The sequence below is a fragment of the Callionymus lyra genome, chromosome 12 (genome assembly GCF_982586985.1).
Source record: "Callionymus lyra chromosome 12, fCalLyr1.hap1.1, whole genome shotgun sequence".
NCBI classification, from domain to species: Eukaryota; Metazoa; Chordata; class Actinopteri; order Syngnathiformes; family Callionymidae; genus Callionymus; species Callionymus lyra.
The window spans coordinates 4,265,602-4,281,003 of record NC_141829.1 but is presented as its reverse complement, the minus strand read 5'-3'; the positions used below and the strand labels follow the sequence as shown (position 1 = coordinate 4,281,003).

Sequence of the window (15,402 nt, the reverse complement as noted above, 5' to 3'; positions counted from 1 at the left end):
ACTGCATGTTTTAATCCATCGCAGCCTGTAATGGATTCTTTTTTTAATCGAATATTTAGAAGGTACAAGTACTTTTAAAGAGTGAGCACCAATAAAGGCTTTTATCACTTTATGCTATACAAATAAAAATGACTGATTCAAGATGAGCTTTCAAAGGGACGTCTGAATATAAGGTTAATGTCTTTCAAGTATTTGCTTGGGACAGATCAAAGGTCTATAAAAAACCATTACCAGTGATCCAGAATTATATAGTAGAGGTTTATTGAATAGTGCAACATTAGAGTATTATAATTTCCATCATTTGAGAGCCACATTACTAGGGAATTAAACACATTCTTTACCATTTGTAGATACTTAAGAGTAAGAAAGTTCAGTAAATAAAAGTCCCTTTCCAATTCTGAGCAGTTTTACTTTTGATAGTTTTATTGTATTTTTATATACATCCTTTGATCCAGATAATCAGAAAGACTGGATCATGAGGTTTACTCCTGAAATTAACCAACCATCAACTGAATAGACACTGCTCTGGTATGATTACTTCTTTCGTCAAATTCAGGAGGAGAAACACGAAGATATTTTGCAAAAATCTTTATTTTTGACATTAATACTGAAAACCATGTGACCAGAACGTGGCACTTTAACGACATGTTTCCGCGTTACTTCTACGCCGGGGTCAGTACTCCTCGCCCTCTTCGTCCTCCTCTCCGACGGTGTCGGTACCGACTTCCTCGTAATCCTTCTCCAGCGCCGCCATGTCTTCCCTGGCCTCGGAGAACTCGCCCTCCTCCATCCCCTCGCCCACATACCAGTGGACGAAGGCCCTCTTGGCGTACATGAGGTCGAACTTGTGGTCCAGGCGAGCCCAGGCCTCAGCGATGGCGGTGGTGTTGCTCAGCATGCACACCGCCCTCTGCACCTTGGCCAGGTCTCCTCCCGGAACCACAGTGGGGGGCTGGTAGTTGATGCCCACCTTGAAGCCGGTGGGGCACCAGTCCACGAACTGGATGGTGCGTCTGGTTTTGATGGCGGCGATGGCCGAGTTGACGTCCTTGGGCACGACGTCTCCGCGATACAGAAGACAGCAGGCCATGTATTTACCGTGACGAGGGTCACACTTCACCATCTGGTTGGCGGGCTCGAAGCAGGCGTTGGTGATGTCGGCCACGGACAGCTGCTCGTGGTAGGCCTTCTCTGCGGAGATGACGGGGGCGTAGGTGGCCAGAGGGAAGTGGATACGAGGGTAAGGCACCAGATTGGTCTGGAACTCGGTGAGATCCACATTCAGGGCTCCGTCAAAGCGAAGAGAAGCCGTGATCGAAGACACGATTTGTCCGATGAGCCTGTTCAGGTTGGTGTACGAGGGCCTGTCGATGTCCAGGTTCCTGCGGCAGATGTCGTAGATGGCTTCGTTGTCCACCATGAAGGCGCAGTCGGAGTGCTCCAGGGTGGTGTGGGTGGTCAGGATGGAGTTGTAGGGCTCCACCACGGCCGTGGACACCTGGGGAGCTGGGTACACTGCGAACTCGAGCTTGGACTTCTTGCCATAGTCGACAGAGAGTCGCTCCATCAGCAGGGACGTGAATCCAGAACCAGTGCCTCCACCGAAGGAGTGGAAGATCAGGAACCCCTGCAGTCCAGTACACTGGTCCGCCTGTGGGAGAGTCAAACGTTTAGAACTTGTTGAAGTACACGACCCAACGCCATTTTGTCCTCCTTTACCAATTTACGAGTCCGGTCCAAAACTGTGTCGATGATCTCCTTCCCGATGGTGTAGTGACCGCGAGCGTAGTTGTTAGCAGCGTCTTCTTTCCCCGTGATCAGCTGCTCAGGGTGGAACAGTTGACGGTAGGTTCCTGTACGCACCTCATCTGGAGGAAACATGAAAACAGATTGATGAAGGTGTGTGTTCAAGTATACATGTGTAGTATTGTCCAGTACTTGACTCTGGTGTTGTGATAGTGTAGTAACAAGTATACATGTGTAGTATTGTCCAGGACTCTGGTGTTGTAGTATTTGCAGACCACATGACTCTTGACAAAGTCGTTACTGCTTTCATACTAAAATATGTCCAGATATCAGCTTTAAAAGCCGCTGGAGTCACTGTATCCCCTCGTCCCCAGTCACCTAGAACTAGCGAGATTTCATTCTGGGCTGCGCAGGTACTGTATGCGTATAAGTCCTACAGGTTGGAAACGAGTCTGACCTACAAATATTTGCCAAGTGTGGTGTTTATAACTGCAAGTGCTTTTATTGTGAAGTGCCAATGATCAAGATCTGAAACTTAACTTTGCGTTACAATCTTTACACTTCATTATATACCGAGATACATACCATTAACTTGAAGGAATTCAATTAATAACGCGGTTTAAATAAAGTCTAGTGTATTAAAAAAGGCGACATTTAAGTGCATCAATATTTTCTCATATGCCAAGTTTCAAGTGAGTCAAGGTAGAAACAAGTGCTGTCTCAAACACACTTCTCAGTGCACTGGTTAGTGTGCATCAGGATAGTGTACATACTAACTAGTAACCATTTCTCTACAGTACGTAGCAGCTGAGTTTGATACGAGTCACACTAACAGGAAATGAAGCAACAGCTTCTACTACCATTTAAGGATAATTTCAACCAGCTGTAAGAACACCATCGCCACCTGCTGGCAGCACATTTGTATCAAGCAATATGAGAAATATTGGAGAGAAATTTACGCTGGTATCTTACATCAAGGTCACTAAGATGGAGTCGTTTAGTGTAGAAAGTGTCCATCGATCCATACTCAGTTTTGTGGGCGTTTAAGTTTAAGTTTAGTGTGTATGGAGCACTACATTTACATACTAAGAATTGAGACACACTTATGCACTAAACATACTAAGTTTAAGTACACAAGTATGTGATTTGAGACACACTAAGGCCTCGTCACCTCCTCATCTACGGACCGACCTATGACTGTGGGCTCCAGGTCCACAAAGATGGCTCTGGGGACATGTTTCCCGGCTCCGGTCTCACTGAAGAAGGTGTTGAAGGAGTCGTCTCCTCCTCCGACCTTATCCGACGGCATCTGTCCATCCGGCTGGATCCCGTGTTCCAGGCAGTACAGCTCCCAGCATGCATTGCCCATCTGGGCGCCGGCCTGGCCAACATGCATGGAAATACACTCGCGCTGCAAAAAATACAAGACAAACTTTAGGTTTTTAAACGTGTGACTAAGATAAAGGTAATTAAAAGATAACACCGAGAAAAAACACCGGAGTACCAGAAAAATTATAGATTATTTTTACTCTTTTATCAGGAATTATGAATTAAAATAGTTTTTAATTGATACATTTAGCCATCATTAGATTCATCTTTAAAACACTTTTATTAACTCATCTGCTCTCAGGATCAATTTATTTTAAATTACAAATAAAAAAAAATTAAAAAAAATGGGTTTCACTCAAATTTATCAAACTATTCCGAGAGGATGATAAACACACAAGCGAACACAATACACGACACACTCGATGGATGTAAATGAGTGATGCTAACGTGTAAATGATGCAGTTTAATCCGACTGAGGCCTGATGAAAACCTCACACCTGACCCAGATTATCAGGCTCGAGTTAACGGAAACCAAACCGTTAACCTCGATTTAACGCCGCGTTCAAAACTTCCAGCACGTTTAACTCAACGGCGTACATTTCTTTAAACATGCAAACGTTTGAAAAAATCATGGAATCCATCACCAGATTACGTCATTGAAAGCGAGGAATTTTTTACTCACCATTTTGTCTGCTGGTCCTTCGACACGTGAGGAGGAATCAGACTGTAGAGCGGGAGGAAGAGGCGGAGCTTATATATGGCGGGAAGGGGCGGAAGGGGCGGGGCCGGAAACCGCTTCGAGGCTGCAGAGAGCGCGGGCGGGAGAGACGAGAAGGGACCAAATCAGAGTGTTTAGAACTGCGTGGATGACTCCTCCCCCTTATGAACACCTGCTGGAAAGTTTTTCTAGACATTTTGTTTGCGGATTAAATGTATGTAAATTACTTCATATATAACGTAAATGGACATTTAATTATTATTATTATATATATATATATTTTTAAACAAACTTGATTAAGTTCTGAATGAAACACTCGAGTAAGTAAGTTATTTATATTTATATAGTGCTTTTCTAGACCAGGGTCACAAAGCGCTTAAACAATCAAAAAATACTCAATAAAATAAATACTTAAAAGGTCGAGATAACACAGAGACAAACACAAGCGTCCCAGAAAATCGAGTAAATACTTTTTGCAAAACATTACATTTTCACAATCTAAAAGAAAAGTTGATTCATACAAGTTTGAACACCCTACTACCCTTTTCTTAAAAAAATAAAAGTTTTTAGGACACAACAACCTCCTTCACAAACAGCAAAAAAAAAAATGAGAAAATACAACATATTCCATAAAAATATTGTCGACAACAATAAGCATGTGAAAAGGTACAATAATTGCAATATAATGATATTAAAAATATGAGAATATTATTATATTATGTATTCTGTTTACACTATATTGCACTGTTTCTAACTTATTAATATTTATATTTATACTTATACTTATATACATTCACTCTGCTGTGAGCAGTATTTAACTCAGTGGAAAAAACAGTTCACTTCAGCAGGTGTTTGTTTGTTGCACTGATGTACATCAATGTTAAGGAGGAGCTTCATTCTCTTTCAAACTTGTTTGTTCAATTTTAAAGAGACATTGTTATCGATTTCCATTTGTATAGAAGGATTCAACAAGAGACAGCTACGACAGAAGATGTCGCCATCTTGATCCGCCGGACAAAGACATTTGTTTGAGTATAAATGGAGGCGACAGCTGCAGCTGCTATCAAAATATCAAATGCGACTCAAGTCCAACTATGGATTCCAGGAGACCTAGAACTCTTTTGCATTCAGACCCGTTTAATAAGGGCATTAAAATAATTCACAGACCTTTAGATCAGTAAATAGTTTTTCATTTATTTTGATGAGTTTACAGGTTTATTATTCGAGTAAACGTGACTGAAACAAGTGTCTTGACATGTCAAGATGTGAAAGACTAATGTTACTTCAGAGAAAGTACCATCTTTTTTCAAAACAAAAGTAAGTAATTTGTATTTTTAGAGCACTTTTCCAGACCAGGGTCACAAATCGCTTAACCAATCAAAACAAAATTCAAAAAAGGATATACTTTAAAGTTCAAGATAATACTGATAACAACACAGGAGTTCCAGAAAATCAAGGAAAAGCCTGAACAAATAACGTCTTAAGATGTTTCTTGAAGGAGTCAGTAGATCATCAAACACAGATGTTTCTTGAAGGAGTCAGTAGATCATCAAACACAGATGTTTCTTGAAGGAGTCAGTAGATCATCAAACACAGATGTTTCTTGAAGGAGTCAGTAGATCATCAAACACACATGTTTCTTGAAGGAGTCAGTAGATCATCGAACACAGATGTTTCTTGAAGGAGTCAGTAGATCATCAAACACAGATGTTTCTTGAAGGAGTCAGTAGATCATCAAACACAGATGTTTCTTGAAGGAGTCAGTAGATCATCAAACACAGATGTTTCTTGAAGGAGTCAGTAGATCATCAAACACAGATGTTTCTTGAAGGAGTCAGTAGATCATCAAACACAGATGTTTCTTGAAGGAGTCAGTAGATCATCAAACACACATGTTTCTTGAAGGAGTCAGTAGATCATGAATTCAATTCAATTCAATTCAATTGAATTTTATTTAAAGTGTCTTATCATAACAAAGTTATCTCAAGACACTATACAGTTGAAATAGGACTACAGTTAATTAAGGAAAAATAGATCCCAGCAATTCAGCAAAGAGCAAGAAACAAAACACTGTACAGTGAGCGATGGCGAGGAAAAACTTCCTTTTAGAAGGCAGAAACCTCGAGCGGAACCAGACTCATTGTTGACGGCCTGCCGCTTTGACCGGCTGGGAGGAAGAATGGGGGGGTAGACAGATGGATAAGGAGAGGAGTGAGGGAGAATATAGTGAGAGAGAAGAGGAGAGTGTAGGAGAGTCCAAAGGGGTGCTGGAGAGAACTCGGGATCTGATGACGTGGTGAAGATCCTGGATCAGCAGCAGCTCCGGAGGTGGATCGCTGGATCAGCAGCGGCTCTGAAGGTGGATCCCTGGATCAGCAGCAGCTCTGGATCAGCAGCAGTTTCGGAGGTGGATCCCTGGGGCTCCGGGAGAGAAATAAGAAGGTGTGGGTTTGGGACAAATGTATACAATACACAGGTATACAGACTGCGGTGACGGGTGAAGATATATAGAGGGGAGAGGGGGGGTGGGGGGGGTTGAAATAGCAAGGCCAGAGGGCACATACCTAGCACAGCACGATCCAGACATGGGGCCCAAGCCGCAGCAGGAACCCGCTGGAGACCAGGACCCGGCAGGCGAGAAACCACCAGACCCCAGACACCGGGGAGAAGGCGGACCACCACCGGAGGCGCGAGAGGGCAGGCACAGGCGAGGACGACCGAGGAAGCAGAGAGGGGGAGGCACCAGGCGCAGGCACGGAGGCAGAGGGACAGCCAGAAAAAACAGTCAGGGGATAGGGCCCCGGGGCCAGGCCGGGCCCCGGAAGACCACCAGACCGTCAGGCCGCCACCAAGCCAGCGGCAGGGGACCGCGAGAGGACAAGCCAAGGTGATAAGGGTCCACCGCAGCAGCGGCCGCGGACCCCCCGCCAACACTCTGCGGGCACGGCCAGCGGCCGGGGAGAGTGCCACCACATGACCCCAGGGGAACAGTGGCCAGGCATAGGCTCAGGTCCTCCGGTGGGAGTCCCCCGGGTCACGGGGGGGCCACGGTTTTGCGGGCAGGGCAGGGGTGATGGGGCTGCAGCCGTCCGGGAACGGCCCCAGTCTTCAAACTGTAGACCGTCCCCAAACGCCACAGCCCAGGGGGGCCAGCAGTATTTCATGGGCGGTCCACGGTCTCTAAGGTGCAGAGGACCCGCCCATCATACGTACTGACCCCGCCCCCACCCACCATGCAGCACCCAGGGGGACAGCATCACCTGCATGGGCGGTACATGGTCTCTGCGCTAACATGGGTCCGCCCAATGGCTCCGCCGTCCCCCCAGTGTGGCCCCCCCCACCCGGGAATCCCCCGGAAGACCGGCCACGAACCCCCGGGATCAAGGGTGACAAACCCCCCGACCCCGGCACATGCCACACAGGGCGGGCAGAGGACCACAGCCACCGCCGCAGCAGACACCCACCCCAAGGCAGGCCCCCACAGCCCCCCACCACGGACCAGGTGGAGCCATCGGGGCCGGATGGCCATCCGGAACACCCGGCCAGCCCCGGCCCCCACCCCTAACGGATCATCAAACACAGATGTTTCTTGAAGGAGTCAGAAGATCATCAAACACAGGTGTTTCTTGAAGGAGGTAGTAGATCATCAAACACAGATGTTTCTTGAAGGAGTCAGTAGATCATCAAACACAGATGTTTCTTGAAGGAGTCAGAAGATCATCAAACACAGATGTTTCTTGAAGGAGTCAGTAGATCATCAAACACAGATATTTCTTGAAGGAGTCAAAAGATCATCAAACACAGGTGTTTCTTGAAGGAGTCAGTAGATCATCAAACACAGATGTTTCTTGAAGGAGTCAGTAGATCATCAAATACAGATGTTTCTTGAAGGAGTCAGTAGATCATCAAACACAGATGTTTCTTGAAGGAGTCAGTAGATCATCAAACACATATGTTTCTTGAAGGAGTCAGTAGATCATCAAACACAGATGTTTCTTGAAGGAGTCAGTAGATCATCAAACACAGATGTTTCTTGAAGGAGTCAGTAGATCATCAAACACAGATGTTTCTTGAAGGAGTCAGTAGATCATCAAACACAGAGATGGTTCCAAAGCTTAGGAGCAACAGTCTGGAAGGATTTCTCTCCTCTGGTCCGGAAGTTCAGGAACCATCAGTAGATTCTGATCCACAGACCTCAGAGCCCGAGCTGGGGGGTAAGTCTGGATCAGATCACTGATGGAAGGTCTGACCATGAATAGATCTGAAAGTAAGAACCAGAATTTTAAAATGATCCTGAAAGAAACTGGCGTTAGTTAATTCTGTAGGCGCTGGTCGGTGTCACGGGTGGTCAAGACCTCGCAGGCCGACTGTCCAACCTTTTGCTTCCCGTCCTGATGGCTGGAGCGAAGGGCAGTTATGCTGAAGTTCGCCAGAAAAGCACTTTCAGTCTCGGGTGTTTGGCTGAAGCAGAAGGTCCCATGTTGACCTTGTATCCTTTAAAAGAAGTGTCAGAAGAACTCCAGAACCTCCTGAGCGCTGCTAAGGAAGAAGATGGAGGACGCAGGAGTTGGGACACAGCTGGCAGCATGGACGATGGACTACCTCACCAACAGGCCGCAGTATGTGAGGCTGCAGGACTGCAGGTCTGAGGTGACCATCTGCAGCACCGGGGTGCCTCAAGGGACAGTGCTGTCACCTTTCCTTTTTTCCCTCTACACGGTGGACTTTACCTATGACTCCAGCAGCTGTCACCTCCAGAAGTTTTCCGACGACTCGGCCATTGTGGGCTGCGTGTCTGGGGGGGACGAGCTGGAGTACAGGTCAGTCATCAAGGACTTTGTTGACTGGTGTGAGAGCAACTACCTTTGCTTAAACACCGGTAAGACAAGGGAGATGGTGATTGACTTCAGGAAAAAGTCCACATCAACCGGTGAGCATCCAGGGCTCGGACATTGAGCTGGTGGACAGCTTCAAATACCTGGTGTTCACCTCAACAATAAACTGAACTGGACGGCTGCGGCCCCACTGCCCCCGCCCTGCCCGCACAACCGTGGCCCCCCTGTGACCCGGGGGACCTGGGCCGGTGCCTGGCCATTGCTCCCCCGGGCTCATGCGGTGGCACTCAACCCGGCTACTGGCCGTGTCCGCAGGGTATTGGGGGGGTTCCGCCGCCGCTGCTGTGGTGGGTCCCCATCTCCTTGACTCGGTCCCCTGCTATGGACTTGTTGGCGGCCTGACGGGCTGGGGGTCCTCCGTCGCCCGGCCTGGCCCCGGGGCCCTATCCCCTGACTGGTTCTTCTGGCTGCCCCTCTGCCCCGGTGCCTGCGCCTGGTGCCTCCCCCTCTCTGCTTCCTCGGTCGTCCTCGCCTGTGCCCGTCCTCTCGCGCCCCCGGTGGTGGTCCGCCTTCTCGCTGGTGTTTGGGGTCGGCTCTGGTGGTTATCTCGCCTGCCGGGTCCTGGTCTCCCGCGGGTTCCTGCCGCGGCTTGGGCCCCTGTATCTGGATCTGCTGTGCTAGGTATGTGCCCTCTGGCCTGGCTATTTTAACCCCCCCCCTCTCTCCCCTCTATATATCTTCACCCGTCACCGGAGTCTGTATACCTGTGTATTGTCTACATTTGTCCCAAACCCACACCTTTTTATTTCTCTCCCAGAGCCCCAGGGATCCACCTCCAGAGCTGCTGCTGATCCAGGGGTCCACCTCCAGAGCTGTTGCTGTTTAGAACCTTCTTATGCTCCACACAACCTTTATTGTTTTTGCTGTTCTTGATTCCTCTCGGTAAAATCATTCAGAGATTTCCAGATGTTTCTTATCACATTTTTGCTGTTGACATCCAGCTCTACTGCTCTGTTGATCCAACTGAGCCCCAGAGGCTGAACTTAGTCAATTGTTTGCTAGAAATCAAACAATGAGTGAAAACACTTTGCTGCTAAATGTGGACAAAACTGAAACTCTGGTGATTGTTGATGATAAGGTTCCAGGGTTGAGTCAGTACTTGGGTCATTTTGCAAACTGAGCCTGAGAAACCTGGGTGTTGTATTTGATAAAGACATGTCTCTTGTTCAACACTGAACAAAACTGGCCAGAAACTGTTTCCTTCAACTGATAAAAATCTCTAAACTTAGGAAAATGTTGTCACAACATGATCTGGATCTTATAATCCATGCGTTTGTCATTTAGACTATTGTAACAGTTTGTTTTTTAATGTCTTAATGTTACGGCCCCATGCAGGGTTATGTTTTGTGTTTCAGGATTGGCTGTTGGGAGACGAGGCTGATTGGTGATTGATGGCAGCTGCCATGATTCACTCCTTCTTCATAAAGCTGGGCCAGTCTGTGTCCCTGCGGGCCTCGGATAGCATGTAGTGTTCTCGGGTCACACATGTTGATCATTCCTGCTTGTGGTAGTTTAGGTACATTTTTGTTCAATAAATGTACTTTGGTTCTCCAAGCTGTGTGTGGCTGCTGCCTTTGTTGTGGTCCGAGAGCCGACCATAACAAATTGGGGGCTCGTCCAAACTAGGAGTAAAGAGTGTGGTAGACCCGAACGGGTCCACGAAAGGTGAGTGTTGACCGTTAAATGCGCACATGTTGGCCTCTATTGAGGTCCTCTGTAGGAGTAGTGATGGGTCGATGAGGCGTCATGAAATGTTTCAACACACAGCAACACTGTACTGAGACTGTGCCGATACTGTGTCACTGAATACTGACATCTGCTGGACGTAATGAATCATTACAAGCAACCTAGTTGAGAGGCTCAACTGAGACTGATTTGATCACACGTATACAATAATATAATTGAAGTCATTGTATTTCACATTGCATCTTTTTGATAAACTAAATATAAATATGTATATAAATATGTATATAATGTAAACATGCAAGTTGCTTGTGCACATATTTTTGTGTTTTACATTTTCTTTTCAAAAAAAGAAGCTTCTTCAGTCATGATGAATTTCAGCAGAGCCTCATCCTGCACCTGCTTCCTGGAAGCTTGATGGTTAAAATGAGACAATAAAGTAATATATGTTGACTATGAATGAAGCAATCTTGAATGTTTTGTACAGTGGCTTTGTACCCGAGTTCGTCTGGACGTTTGTGGGACGTTGCACATTTTCGTGCCTGGCCCGATAGTGCCTCTGAGGAGGTGGATTTATTCAAATACGTAAATACGACAATTCTGTCGAACAGATTCGAAACATAACCTACCGGGGGAAAAAAAATGAATAGTTGGTGTTGACCATTAAAAGTGCACATGTTGGCCTCTATTGAGGTCCTCTGTAGGAGTAGCGCGTTTCCCCTTTGGGATTCGTTGGCGGGTGATTGTAGTGTGAGGTGAAAGCTGTTCCAGCAATTGTCTCGGGAGGACTCCATAGACTCGGAGGGGTTGCCAGCTTGCTGGTCACTTTTGCCACTCTACTGATTTACAGTGCGTAAATACCTGCCGTCAGTAGCCCCTGAAGACTAGTGTGCACTGTAGTTAGGTTGGGTAGTTGGAGGGATATTTGACTAAGAGGTGGTTTTCGGAGCAAGTGCTGCATTTTTGCTCAATACGGTGCAGTTTTGTGATTCCGTTTGTTGGTTTATGTTCACGTGCAAAATGAGTATTGATGAAGCTTTCTATGAGGCTCCGTCAGAGGAGCTGCTGGAGCAGTGCACACGAGAACACTTGGTTAAAATAGAACATTTTGACATTTCTGTGGGTGATAAACGGTTTAAAGATAATGTTAAGGATATTATTAAGTCAAACTTGTGGGAAATGAAGGTTTTGAAATCATCTGTGATGCCACTCCCACCTGTTTGTCCAACTGAGTTTTGAGCAGCAGAAGGAGTTATTGTGTCTACGCATGCAGATGGAAACTGAGAAGGTTACTCTTGAGAAGTTGAGACGGTGGACTGAATTGGCTAACTTGGAGGTAGAAACTGAGAAGTTAAAGTTAATGAAAGAAGGAATATTGGGTGACAAAATGGGGACGAGGGAAGGCTCGCCGGATGACGAGGGTGCCCGTGATATTCTGAGAAGTCTCAGTTTAGTGCCTCAATTTAATGAGCGGGAGATTGAGATTTTTTTTTTCTTTATTCAAACGAGTGGCAGACGCGAGGGGTTGGATGGACTCCGACCGCACACTTTTGTTGCAGTGTGTTTTCACAGAGCGCGCTCAGGAGGCTTTGTCGTCGTTGTCAGACCTTCCTTCATGATCTGATCCAGACTTACACCCCAGCTCGGGCTCTGAGGTCTGTGGATCAGAATCTACTGATGGTTCCTCGCACACGGTTCAGGACCAGAGGAGAGAAATCCTTCCAGACTGTTGCTCCTAAGCTTTGGAACGATCTTCTCTCTCTTTGCGCTTGATGGATCTACTGACTCCTTCAAGAAACATCTTAAGAAGTTACTTTTTGTTCAGGCTTTTCCTTGAGTTTCTGGAACTTCTGTGTTGTTCTCAGTATTATTTTGATCTTTAAAGTATATGCTTTATTGAATATTGTTGAAGCGCTTTGTGAACCTGGTCTGGAAAAGCGCTCTATAAATACAAATTACTTATGTTTTGAAAAAAGATGGTATTTTCTCTGAAGTAACATTAGTCTGTTAGTTGAAAAAAAAATGAAGCTCCTCCTTAACATTGATGTACATCAGTGCAACAAACAAACACCAACTGAAGTGAACTGTTTTTTCCACTGAGTTAAATACTGCTTTCTTGGTTCTTTTCTGTGTGTGAAAAGTCATTTGCACTGTGATATATTGTTTTTCCTTTATCTCTGTCGTCGTTTACTATGTTCTTTATATTAGACTTTAAGACTTTCTTTTATTGTCATTGCACAGAAAACACAGTGAAACTGGCAACAGAATTGTGTCGCTTGCTTGGCAAACAAACACAGCAGAGTGAAGGTATATACAAAAGTATAAATATTAACAAGTTAGAAATAGTGCAATATAGTACAAACAGAATAAATAAATAAATAAATAAAGCTTTAAATATTGCATAGAATTACTGTATATAAAAGTATAAATATTAACACGTTTAAAATGGTCCAATATGGTATTAATAGAATAAATACAAAATATAATAATTTAATATTTTAAATATTATATTGGAGTTATAATACCTTTTCAGATACTTATTGTTGTCGACTATTTTTAATGCAATATGTTGTATTTTTGTTTGCTCATTTTTTCTAGAGGATGATTCAAAAAAGTCAATTTTTCAATGTGTACATTGCTGTTTGTTAAGGATCTTGTTGTGTGGTATAATTTTTTAAGGGTATTAAGGTCTTTAAATTTGTATTACTAAACTTTACTTTTAGATTGTAAAAATAAAGTATTTACTCGATTTTCTGAGACACTGTCTCGGTGTTATCTCGACCTAAAAAAAAGTAAATAATAATTAAATGTCAATTTACGGTGTGTGTGTGTGTATATATATATATATATATACAATCTGCAAACAAAATGTCTAGAAAACCTTTCCAGCAGGTGTTCATAAGGGGGAGGAGTCATCCACGCAGTTCTTTTTTTTTTTTTTTTTAACTTGTTTATTGTCAATTAACATCAATCATAGATATACATACAAGTTACTCCTATTAAAGTCACCCATCGGCTGGATATAAGAACAGTAATACAAAGGCGAATCAAACGAAAGAAAAATAAATAAAATAAATATTAGAATACAAAAAAAACAAAAAAAAAACACAAAACAAAAAACAACAACCTTTACCTTGAGACAAATTAAGATAGAGCTAAACATTCAGTTCGACAGTATCTGTATTCAGATTGGGCATCTCAGTTATACTTTTAGTTCTTCAGAACTGAACCAAAAGAAGGGGTGAAGAGGAAGAGAAGTAAAGGCAAATCACAACTGTATTACAATACTATTACAACAGTAATTGCTCACCAACCAACCAGTTCTTGACTGTAATAATGAATGACAGGAGACCATCTTTTTTCAAACAAAGGGACCTTAAGTTGCAGTTGGTCAGTCATTTTTTTACATCTGGTAAACTTTAGTTTCTGTTTCCATTGATCCAATGTTGGCCGGTTTATTTTCATCCAGTGAATTGTGATCATTTTTCTTGCAGTTAACAACAGTATGTGTAGTAAGTAAAGTTGGTCTTTGGTATACAAATATTCTTTTGATACATCCAGAAGATACAGTAGAGGGTCCAGAGGAATGTCTTTTGCCATGATAGTCTTGATCTCGCCCCCAATATTTGTCCAAAATGCCCGTATGTTTGGACAGTCCCAAAATATGTGAGTGATCACCAACCATTCCACACTTCCTCCAACACATGTCATTGGTTCCATCTTTAAACTTACTGGACACTAACGGAGTTCGAAAGAACCTCATTTTTATTTTCCAACCAAATTCTTTCCATATTTGGCTTCCGATTCCTTTATGGCAGCCTGCAACCTTATTTTCCCAAATGTCATCTTCCAAAATAGTATTCAATTCAATTTCCCATTGCTGTTTAATGTGAAGAGTGTTATCTGTTGTATCAGATGGTAGTCTTTTATAGATCTGAGATGCAAGCTTTTTTGGTGGTAGAACTTGTTTGAATACCAAAGAAAATAAATTTTTAATACTCGTCATTTCTCCATGATATTCCCCAGATCTTTGTTTTGTCATAATTTCTTATCTGCAAGTAACGGAAAAAGTCACTATTTTGTAAATTATGTTTGTTGTTTAGCTGTTCCAAGGATTTAAAATAATTTCCTTCATAAAGTTGGTCAATTATTATCAATCCTTTTTCTGCCCATTTTCTGAAAGTGTCATCATTGATGGATGGTGAAAATTCTATATTAACTATTGGCATAGATCTAGTTAGTCCCATGACTCCTCTCACCTGCTTTTGAACTGCTTTCCATATTTTTATTGTATATTTGAGCCACACATGGTCTATTTTAAGTTTCTTTTGGTCTGTTGGCTCAAAAAAGGTAGAGTTGACAAAGACACCTGGAGTATTGAGCTTTGTTCGATCAACACCCAGTCTATTTCAGGTCTTTAACCACCCAGCAGTAAAGTTTTAGATCGGGTAGGCCAAGTCTTCCTTTATCTTTTGGTGACATCAATATTTTTAATCTAATTCTTGGTCTTTTGTTTTGCCAGATAAATTGTGATATGAGTTTGTTGATTGAATTAAACGTGGTGCTTGGGACAATTATTGGGAGAGATTGAAATAAGAACAGGAATCGAGGGAGAATGTTCATTCTTTTGGTCTCGATTCTGCCAAACATTGACAACGGTAGCATGTTCCATCTGTTAATGTCCTTTTTATTTCCTTTATTAAAGTGTCATAGTTGGAGGAGAATAGTTGCAAAAATCTTTGAGATAGATTAACTCCAAGATATTTGAAACCATTTCCAGGCTGTTTAAATGAAACCATGTTATCAAGTTGTGTTGGCCATTCACCCTTAATCATCATCAATTCAGACTCATATTATTAAATAAATTCATATTAATCTTATATCCTGAGATGGAGCTGTATTGGTCTAGATTTTGTAATAATGCAGGGCTTGATGTACTCGGTTCCTCTAGAAATAATAAATCATCTGCGAAAAGTGCAAGTTTATGTTCTTTGTGTCCGTTATCCAATATTCCTTTTATAGTGGGGTTAC

General features: G+C 43.5%; 1 protein-coding gene across 1 annotated transcript; it reads right to left on the bottom strand.

Moving 5' to 3' along the window:
- Positions 1–573: 573 nt before the first annotated feature.
- LOC148068020 (tubulin alpha chain-like) lies at positions 574–3,789 on the bottom strand. Its single transcript, XM_087803608.1, has 4 exons — positions 3,758–3,789; positions 2,938–3,157; positions 1,720–1,868; positions 574–1,651 (listed from the first exon to the last, which is right to left on the bottom strand). The coding sequence occupies exons 1-4, from the start codon at positions 3,758–3,760 to the stop codon at positions 674–676; spliced, it is 1,350 nt and encodes a 449-aa protein (XP_087659734.1). The 5' UTR covers positions 3,761–3,789; the 3' UTR covers positions 574–673.
- Between the last annotated feature and the right edge of the window lie 11,613 nt (positions 3,790–15,402).